Genomic DNA, 11,201 nt, shown 5'->3' with positions numbered 1-11,201 from the left:
TTGTTGCCAACCCATGAGTTAAACATTTGGCTGCCCCTCAGACTTGGCTGCTCACTTGCCACTAATGGCACTCGTTTTGACGTAGAAAGTGGTGTTTCAGCCATTAACTCTCTGTGATTGGCCTCGGTAGAAACACTTGAGCGGCTGATTAAAGGTTAATTAGCCGAGCAAACTGCAAAGCGGCATCTCTGCTGAGTGATGGGCTGGGAGTGGAGGGAGGGGGGGGGTGATGTCGGCTGAGCTGTCTCAGACACACACGTGCAGTGGAAGGTCAGTCAGGGCGGTCGTAGCAGTTGCTTGACCCTTGAAGGAGAAAAAAAAACCTAAAACCGAATTGAGCCCAGCTTCATTTCCAGACAGTGGCATGACCTTGAGGATGGTACGGTAACGTGGCTGCAGCCTCTTCATCTGGTGGTTTAAATCAACACTGTCTAATCCTTCTGTTTAGAGCGGGGGTGTCCAAACCCTTTTCACCGAGAGCCACAAACAGAAAGATGTACAAAAGTCTGGCCCAGTCAGGTGAGGTATATCGCAAAATGAATCAAATGAGGTCAATTTTGCTATATATACATGCATTTATATTATTTAAAAAAAACTATATATATATATATATATATATATATATGGGCCGTAGTTTGGACCCCCCTGGTATAGAGGATCTCCTCTTCGCATCTGAAAGTGGTTCAGAGTAGCTTAGACGCTTCGGTTGGCTGGGCTTGAAAAACCCAACAGTGGTAGATTGCAACACAGTAAATGCACAGTCGACGTCGCTCCCCCCATGTGTGTTGGCAGTTGTGCCAGTAAAAGACAACATGAATTAGGAAATGTTTCTGAAAAATGAGCACAGTTTGTAGAAATACTGGGAACCCCGGGCAAAGATGTTCTCATCACAGGCAGACAGTAAACACCCAGTCGCAAAAAAATACCTTGGAAGATGTAAACCTCTGCTGGATAAGAATAAAAATGTGTTTATATGAGTAGAGGGAGTGCTGTTCTCACATATGGGGCTCGCCTATGTACAGTGAATGACTCAGATAGTTATATCAACGGGAATCTTGCAGACGTAGCAAGCAATATATGTCACACTGTGTAATGATACTGCAGGTGGGGTGAAGTCACACATTACAGTCTCTGTGTGTGTGTGTGTGTGTGTGTGTGTGTGTGTGTGTGTGTGTGTGTGTGCAGAGCGATGAAGGTGACAGCAGGACAGCCTGAGGGCTTTTCCTTTGGGTCCATTGAACTCTGTTTAACAACAATTTGGGGTAATTAATGAAAGGGGGAAATATGGCATGACTCCCACATACACACACGCGCGCGCGCGCATACACACACACACACACAAACAAATTACGGAGCTGGAAACCATAACACAGTTTTGTGTTACTTCAGAGCAACCTTTCCTCCTCAATCTTCTTGTCGAAAAAAAAGCTGCCAACCCAGCTTCAGCACAGACACAAATACACACACGCACACACGCACACACGCACACGCGCGCACGCAGTTGGTCAGGCCTCAGTGTCCTGTCTTTCTTCACATTGGAACCATTTGGAAAATAACTCTTGTTTTTCTGGGAAATGCCTCAGCAGAGGCCTCCTGGTGATGGCAAGAGAGAATACCTCCTGTGGGTTCCTGTTTGTGCCACACACACACACACACACACACACACACACACACACACACACACACACATTCTCACTGGGGTGCATTTGTACTTGATTGTAACATGATTGCGCAACGCTCGTTCAGGCTTCCTTCACCTTCCGAGGAGAAGACATATTGTGTTATATATTCATTAACGCACATTAAGAAAAAGAGCCCGTCAGCTTTAACGCTGTCCAGCCCAACAGTTCTGTTGTGAATCCTCGTTTTTCATAACTAAGATACATTTTGGTGTTTAGAATGTTTCTGAATTGTGTTGATTGAATACTAAATGAATTCTTACGGTTGTAGTTTGTGTTGTTGCTTTTGCTGTATACTACTTCATTTGATATAATGCAGTCCAACAGTAGTACAGCCTCGAAACATAACAATGAACTATTGTCCAATTTGTCAAATTTGAACTGTTTATAGAAGACAGCGTCATTCAAGTGTTGCTGTTTTATTAGACCCTCTATATAATATAGCATACCTTCCAAAAAAACTATTATTTCACAAGCAACAACACAATAATATTATACAATTGCACTGCTTTAAAATTGTTAACATTGTGCGCCATCTTTATATTGGTGCACCTCCAAGATACAGCAACAACTATGTTTTACCTCAGGCCTATACGAGCAATTTATATTAACAATTTGCGAAGGTAAAAACCAACTCCTAAAAATAGAGGTTGGGAACTACTCGCAAGACGCATATGAGGCATTTAAGAAGCTTAACGCAATCGGTGTCGAGCACAATCCTGACTCATGGAAAAACATGTAGTGCGAAAACAAAAGGGAAGTGCAATTTATTAAATGAAACTTAAGTTTAATGCTTTTGCACTTTCCTGAAATTCTCCACCGTTACTCTGTTCAGATAGACATTTTTCAGATTTCAAAGGTTAAATCATCCCTCTGTTGATGTATACACAGTCATTGTCGCAAGTGATTATTAATGTGCTGTGGGAAACAAAGGGCACAGTCATGCACACAGGAGTATCTCCATGGGGCTTGTTAGTGTGCCAGACCGCGGCTCCAAAGGGAGCAGAGAGATCAGTGCGCTGATGGACAATCAGGAGAAACTAAGCGACCGAGAAAACACAGGGAGGGGGAGGAAGAAAAAAACAAGCAGTTAGTGAACAGAGCTCGGATTTGCCTTCTGGCTGGACAGATGCATTGTTTTCCTTTCTGTTTTTTTTTTGTTGTAAACTCTGAGTCATTCAATAGTTAAATGAAGTTTTGAAACCGATATCTCCTGCACACAAACGCGTGTTCTACCGCCGGAGGAGAAGGACTTCTAGTGTTGTTGGAACTACGATAACGAGGCGATGAAGACGATGCAGCCGAGTCGTGTCTTTCTGTTTGGGCAGTCGAGCTCGCACGATGCAGAAAGAGACGATGTATTTCTCCAGATTCCTATCCGTTTTTGTGCGAACGTTAAAAGTTCTGATTAAATGTAACAGGTTGTATTTCTTCCTGTTATTGTGCTCATTGCAGGAATTCCCAGAAGAATGTAGTCATGAGTTAAACCAGTGAGGTGTTTAAGACATCAAATTAAGGCCAAGTGCTTTTTCCAGACAATTAAACACGATCTGTGTCGTTTGATGATGAAGGAGCGCTTCATTTGACCTGGCAGGCTTTTAATAGCACAACGCTTCTACGTCTGAAATGATGCAAGTTCTGCTCATGCTGTAATGTTTGGAAGTAGTATAGTGAGTCAAGTAAAAGCTTGACGTGTGTGAAGAAGTAGCTCACATCCTATTAAAATCTCTGTACCGGCAGCCTGCACTCCAGGCTCATGAACTTCGAAATACTTCTAAATACCTAACGTGGCGTGCTGTTACGGTATAAAGTCAAGTTCTACCTTTTCTGGTAGATTTGACATCCCTGTATGAATATAGCATGCTGCAGAGAGTGCTTGTGAAACATGCTCAAACCCTGCAGTATCGGCATTCTTCTCTCCTCGTTACAAGGCGCGCTTTCATAGTTATCTGTTTTTTTTCTTCATAACAAGTCAGGATCCAAAAAGGGCAGTTAGAAAAGTGATGAACTGACAGCTGAAGTCGCATTCACAGGGCTGTGCTGATTATGATATTGCATATCATAGGATGTAGTACAAAGATAAGTACGGACGGTTAATTTTGGGAATCAAATATGCATAACACAAGGTTAAACCTCGTTATGGTGTGTCAGAGGTGATCCGGTTGTATATATGCTCTGGAAACAGAAGAGTCCACCGAGACAAAAAGTGTGTTACTACGAGTGGAAAGTAATGCAGAGTTTGCAGAGAGCATGTGTTTGTATTTAGTATTGTTTGTTGTGATTTAGAAACAAAAGAAGTTGTACCAAACCCCCCCCCCCTACGAACTTCTTGGAAGTGTAGAACCAATGTGTGTCGTATTAGAGGAACTACACTCTTTTTTTCCCCCCCAACACACACGTAGTGAAGCAATACTTTCAAGCCGTCCCAGAACGCAACACTGGAGCCATTCTCAGTCATTTTCATTGTACTCAGGAACAACCACAACTTCAGAAATAACCATTAAACTGGATGTTTTTTTGTACAATAAAACCACTTATCCTCAATCTTATTCCATCTTTCTTTCCTTTCTTATTTCTTTGTGTGGTTTTATGCTGGGACCAGTGTGGATCACAACAACAGATGTTACAATTTCCACATCCTTCTCCCTGTGTCGCCTCCTTTCTCCAGACTCATGCTCGCAGCATGTTGGTCTACCTGGTGTCCTGCCTGGGCAGCATGGAGCACAGCTTTCACCACACACTGCTGCTGGAGATCAGAGCGCTCACCGACCGCTACCCGTCTTTACTGGGAGGCTGCGGCAAAGACATCTACAGGATGAGCAACTCCTTCACTGCTATTGCCCGACTGCTGGGGAGGCGGCTGGAGGAAGGCACGGCCTCGCTCTGCAGGTTAGGACAGCGGCATATATGTTTACCTATGGAAATATATATATATATATGTATATATATATATATATATATATGTAACCTGTTCATCTTCTCATCCAACTGGTGTGACGAAAGTGAACCCATCATGGAAAGGAACCGACAACCCATTTGCTTCGTCATCTTCCTCAGACTGATGTTTTCTTTTTGGGGGGTCGGGGGATTTGTGGTCTCGTCACTCACTGGTTTAAATTTGGGGAAAATGTGATGTCATGTACTTCCCTTCACTAGTCGGCATGGGCCAATACTTGAATGCGATCTTGAAATAGTTTTTCGCACACAGTTCTGAAGAAACATTTAGAAAAACTCAACTTTGATTGTTGCCAATTGACTCATTACATTTTTAGGGCCTTTGAAAGGTGTTGATAAGTGACAAAGTATAACGTACATCAGCAAATTTGATAAGGAAAGCAGTGTTAATAATTTCATTTTAAATACCTGATTGAACCACAGGGTATTAGTCCTCACAGAAGTAATCAGAAACCTGGAGGATACACATACTTTGTACATTTCTGTTACTAAAAAATAAATCTGGTATTGTAATAACATATAATATTCTAATAATATTATTTGTGATTCGTTATGTCAAAGCTTGTCCTCCTATGACTTCTTCCATATAATTGCTATATTTACATGATGGGGAAATTGCTTCATTATGCAGTATGAATCCACAACATGTGAGGACAGTGTGTGTGGGTGTGTGTGTTTGCGTTTTTTCCTGTTAATGTGCATAAATTGACCTGGTTGCATCTGGCTGCAGTGTGGGAGTGACACGCACAGCTCTCTCCGAAACGAGAACATCATGTGCAGGATTGGGAGCTTCCCAAAGACTTTGTTTGGGGTCTTCTGGACGAAAGACGAGGGATTGAGAGCGGCAGGGCGGTTTATTAGTGAAAGAGCCGGGGAGGGAAGACAGAGGAAAAACAACAACGGGGCAGTTGGATGTCCTCTTTCAGCAAACAAGTGGACTGTTTAATGACGTTATAATGGCCACTTGTGGGGCAACAATAGGGACAGAAAGAAAGAGATAGAGAGAGATGGAGGAAGGGAATAATTAGTTTGGTTAAAGAGCAAAAGAGATGGAGAAAGGAACCATGGTAAGGGACAAATAAAACCAAAGCCAAAGAGAGAGAGAGGGGGACACATGGAGGGAGAGACTCAGAAATAGAGCCAGTCATCGTGAGAAAGGAAGAATTACAGAAAGGCTAGCCAGGAGGGAGGACGGAGGGAGGGATGGAGGGAGGGAGGGAGGGGGAATGGAGGGAGGCCAAAATGTGTCTGTCCAGCTTCATCTCACGTGCCCTCCGCGTGCAACCCAACCCTTTGGCCTGTTCGCGTGTGTTTTCACAGGGCGGATGAGGCGTGCCCGCCGTCTCCTCGTGCAGCTCTTCCGGGCGGAGGTCGGGGGTCAGAGCAGCGGCTGCAGGTGAAGATCCAGGCCTTTGAGGAGAAGATGGGTGAGATGAGGGAGGGGGAGGGGGAGGTGGAGGAGGACTCTCCTGCCCCCCACCGACGCCACAGCCTGAGCCAAGCCGTCAGGGAGGAGAGACGAGAAATGCGATTCAACAGGTCTGTTAGCGCGCAACATGAAACGGCTCCGCGGCGTGTCTGCTCAGATCGGACCGGATAGTAACAGTTTTATGAACAATGGACTGTTGTCACGGTGCAGCCCGGTGCATCTTTATGATCTCCAGTCGTATTGACAAGAGATTCCTTGTGCCAAGGAGACTCTATTTCTGTTTATTGAAGGAAGACAGACGATCCAAAGGTACAGGCGTACTGTTTATGGAAGTAATAAAAAGCTGAGTGCTGAGAGTACAAAACTAGGAGGCTTGAGATAACGAGAAAAAAGAAATGATGACATTCAGCTTTGATTTGGACCGTTTGCTCTTTTCCCCCCAGCATGAAGCAGAAAGAACAGAATTACTTACCGACTCATGGTTTTGCACCACTTTGACTGTTTCTATTCTCTGGTCCCCCCCCCCCCCCCCTCCCGTAGGTCAAAGAGCCTGGCCCTCCACGCCGCGCGCTCGCGCTCCATCAACTCGGACACCGGGGAGGACGGCGAGGGCTCGGAGCCGAGCCCGGACAACACCTTCTCCAACGCATTGGCCATCACGCCGAACCAGGAAGCGGCGCCTGTCGAGAGGAAACTGAGGGGCGACGACGCGACGCCCGTCGCCGCGGTCCAAGACGCCGAGGGAGGTCAAAGCAGAGGGAGGGAGGAGCACGAGGACGCGGACAGACTCTTCGTCCATTTGAGAGACAATATGGAGATAATCAGAGAGTTCTGTCGGGACACGGTGCAGCAGATCCCCATCCCAGAGCAGTGCGCAATAGAAGGTAATGTGAACATGACGAACGGCACGCTTCCTTTGAGTTAAGTGCTGCAGATAATCTGATGACAGTGTTATTGGTTTATTTAGTAGGTGGAGATGAAAAGTCCTGTAAAGAGAGAGGCAGAGGGAGGCTTTGTGTAACTTCCTGAACCTGAACGAGATTAGATTCAAAGGAGGTGGCTGGGAATGATTAATGATACACCTCCCCTTCTCTCCTCCTCGCCTTGTCCTCAATCATTCTTAATATCTCATACACACACACACATTGAGCCCCAATCGGACAGGGATTTATTTCTGGATGGGAATAGCTCTGCTTTAATATTGCATGTGCTCATCAGCGATTTTACTCCAGTCCAGGGGGCATATGAGTGGGATTTATTTTTTTCCTTCTGCCCCAGAATTAGTTACAGTCCTTCTGTGATTCCTGCCCTGTCAGACACCTTGTATTGTCTCTTTTTGTGTGCAGCATTAAGATGATCCTGTAGCATATACATCTGCTATGAACTCCAACAATTTGGCAGTGGACAGTTTTACATTATATGCAAACCAGCATCCAACAAAATAATGTGGGAGAACATTTTGGTTGATAATAACCTTTGCACCATTTAAAATGGTATCTTAAAGGGGTCAGTGTGATACATTTCTTGTTGGTTTTGCTGTTTCCAGAGGGATTGTTGCCGGACCTTGTATTCAGCTGCAGACTCCAGTCAACTCATACTTGTTGATAATCTGGAGGGAAAGAATGTCCTCTTGTATAAAACCGATGAACCAAACTCTGTAGGGTAAATGTCACGAAGCTAATTTGTTAATGGAAAAATTAATCAAGGTATAGATGCAGAGAATTATTTTGAAATGGGCATGGTTATCAGATTATGTTACGTCTATACAACAAAGTCAGGTCTAAGTAGAAACAGATGAGTGTTATGCATACGGGTAGGATGCATGAAGTACATGTATATGTATAAGTGTAGTGTGTATGTGTGCGTGTGTGTGTGTGTGTGTGTGTGTGTGGGCACGCCTGCTTTTCTACCTTAGCAGTGCATACTGATGAGAAACAGAGAAACAGGGGTCAAGCGGTTCATGTGAAAAAACAATGAAATGAAAAACTTCTTCCATCTCCAGAGTAATCTAATCTACTTACTTAAACGTTGTAATCCATTTTCACTTTTCCCCTCTGATTCTTCTCATATTCAGCAATTTGATATTTGATATATTTTCATTCAAGCCTTATGATTTCTGCTTATTTTCCATTTTTCAATTCGATTTGCTTCACTTGGATTCAGACGTCCTTGTCATCTTGTACTGCACAGCCCCTCCTGCAATGACACGTCCTCGCTATACGGGACGCCAGCATTTGATACCAGAGATAAAACATGTTTTACAAGATCAACACATTTAGACATGAAAAACATCAAGCTGGCCAACCAGACCTCTGGTTCCTTACGCCCTTCTTAGAGTGTGTGCGTGTGTGTGCGCACAAATTTAACAATATACATTAGACGCAGAAATACTTACATAAGTGTGCAATAGGACAGTCAGGTCCTTTCTCTCGTCCCCAGTCTGAGTCATCTGCAGCCGTGAGCCCCACCTATAGGGACACAGCTTCAGTCTTTTGAACATATTAAGAACAGACAGCGCTCTCACACACACACACACACACACAGCACCAGACTCAAACACGACATGAGAGGTGGTGATATTTTGATTGACAGGAGGGGATGTTATTGCGCCGCCTTTGGCCTCAATGTCATTTTAACTCAGAGGCAGCCAGGAGTCACACACACACCCACATGGACTCGAACACACACTCATCGACACACACACACAAACACACATGTGTGCACACGTGTAAAACAGGAAAAGGGGACTCAAAGATAACAAAATCCTCCTTTGGCCTCTGGTTAATTGATTAAATCTGAAAAAACAGATTTCAATATACAAACGTGAAACGCATACACACAGAGAGACATTCATAATGGGCGCTTTGCATTTGTTCCCTTAGTATTGAGTCTCTTTATGAGAATCGAGCCCTTAGCATTTAGGAGTTGATGTCACAGGTGGTCTCAGCTGGATGATGTCATCATGCTGCTGGCTGACTCATGAGCTGCATGACCCCTCTATCTCAGGGGTTGAGGATTATACAGAAGAACGCACATGTATCTTCGATCCACGTATACACACACACACACACACACAAATACAGCGTCAGACACAAACAGCCTCTCTTAGACTATTAGAAACACACCTGGGCCAAAGATTGAGGCAGGATGAACATACATATGTAGTTTCAAAGTCTCTATCATAGTGTCTCCTATGATTTTTGTTTTGTGCATTTCTTATGCATCTGAATGCTGAATAAAACATTAAGCTATATATCACTTTGAACCCCTTCAGTCACCTGAAGCACGGATGGTTACATCGTTATTGAAACCTGTATATGAGTTATCCAGCATAGCTTTTGAGTTTTGACAATTTTATGACGAAAACCAGAAGACGTTTGATTCCTTTAACCAGTTTTGTAAAAGGCTCTTATTTGTTTTGTTTGAGAGATAGATGAGAAGATTGATGGCACTCTCATCTTTTCTCTCTGATATGCTGTAAGTCTCCAGCCAGCAGCCAGTTGGCTTAGCCTAGCCAAAAGAAAGCAAACAGGGGGAAATAACTTGCCTGGCTCTGACTATAGGTAACTGCCTACCGGCACTTAAAAATAGATTTGCTTTAATCCGTACAAAAAACAACTGTATGCCGCTGTACGGGAGATCTTGTCTGTTTGTATAACCTGCTCTTTGTTCATTTGAATCGCCTATAAAGCCCTTGTAGATGAAAACGTGGCATCAATTCAAATTTTGGGAGCATGTAAATATCACCCTGCGGTCAACCTCTGCTTTTCTTTTGTTTGCTGACTTTTGTGTCGGGCTACTTAACTGGGTTGTGTGTGCAAACTATCCCCATTCATTGCTGTGAGTGGTATCAAACCTCTCTTCTTAACTTTCACAATCTTTTCCACCACAAAATTGCACAACAATATGTGAAGAAGTTACTTAACTTCTTCACATATTGTTGTGTAATTATTGCTCTGAACGGAAGAAATCCTGACCCTTTTAACTCGTTCAACGAAATGTTATTCTTATTATTTGGGTCTTCATTGCATGAAATAAAATAAAAATCAAATACTTAAATGAAGCACTCAAAAATGCAAAAAAAAACCTGTACATATTTTGATCAACATTCTGATCTGGATGATTTCCACATCAAGCTCAGAGACGTGAAAGCGTCGCTTGCTTCTTGCTGCTGGCAGAGAGAGAGAGGAGTCGTGGGAGGTCGGGGTGGGAAGATGATGTCCCTGCACAGTAAATATGTCCCCAAAGTTACATAAATCCATATGTCGAAGAGCCAGAGAGGAGCACACCAAAAAAAAAACAGAGCTAACTGACGCCAGTTCAGCCTGGTTTAACTTGAGCGTCTGCTAAATATACATTTTGCATCGTTTACATTTGTTTGTCTTTGTTTGTGTGTCAGATTCAAACCGAGGATGTGTGGCCAAGCTGTCGTTCTCCTGTCCTCTGAAGGGCCACTACTGTCTGTACGCCAAGTCCTGCTTCAACCTGAGCAGCCGACAGCCTCACCTTTGGATTCACATCATGCTGCTGCATCTACAGGTGCTCAGACGATGTGCTTCTGGTTTTCCTTGCAGAGTCGGGGAACGTGTGCCCGTTTGGAAACCGTTCAGGAAGCAATAACTCATTGTTACAAGCGTTTAATGAACAACTGATTCTGAAAGTCTCCTCGTCATTTTGGGAACATATGAAGAGCTGTATATTGAGGATCGTCCTGGAAGGCAAGATGTGGTAGCATCTGTTCGGCTCTAAAACAGCAAACAAGAGTAGCTTTGTTCACCCGACTTTTTGCCAATATTCTTTCCCCATCTCAATCCCAACCATATCTCTGGTTTTACTTTGTTTCCCTGCTGTTTTCTTTTCTCTCTTTTCGACCAGAGTAAGTCCAGTGGCGCCCTGTGCTCTAAGGATGAGTGTGTCCAGAGGCTCGCCACGCTTTGGGAGAAGACGCAGCTAAAAGGAGCTCACAGCTTTCCCATGGCTATGACACAGAACACCACTCCCCACAGGAAGGTGTGTATGTGTGCGTGTGTGTGTGTGTGTGTGAGAATGAAGTCATCGGTAGTGAAACAAAAAAGACTAAACTCCAACACAGGAAAGTGGCAAAGTTCAACATCCACTTTGTTTAAATATGGAATGCA

General features: G+C 43.9%; 1 protein-coding gene across 1 annotated transcript in view; it reads left to right on the top strand.

Annotated features, from left to right (window-relative positions):
• veph1 (ventricular zone expressed PH domain-containing 1) overlaps positions 1–11,201 on the top strand; it is a 68,381-nt gene that overhangs the window by 35,276 nt on the left and 21,904 nt on the right. Inside the window, exons 7-11 of the mRNA XM_068584710.1 lie at positions 4,348–4,568; positions 5,955–6,173; positions 6,604–6,947; positions 10,463–10,602; positions 10,939–11,073. Coding sequence (XP_068440811.1) covers positions 4,348–4,568; positions 5,955–6,173; positions 6,604–6,947; positions 10,463–10,602; positions 10,939–11,073 — 1,059 coding nt within the window. The remainder of the gene's footprint in view (positions 1–4,347; positions 4,569–5,954; positions 6,174–6,603; positions 6,948–10,462; positions 10,603–10,938; positions 11,074–11,201) is intronic.

Source organism: Clinocottus analis, unplaced genomic scaffold (genome assembly GCF_023055335.1).
Source record: "Clinocottus analis isolate CAN_PGR_092001 unplaced genomic scaffold, fCliAna1.0.p SCAF_2, whole genome shotgun sequence".
In the NCBI taxonomy this organism is placed as follows: Eukaryota; Metazoa; Chordata; class Actinopteri; order Perciformes; family Cottidae; genus Clinocottus; species Clinocottus analis.
Note: the sequence above shows the minus strand (reverse complement) of the source record. Positions and strands in the feature narration are given on the sequence as shown.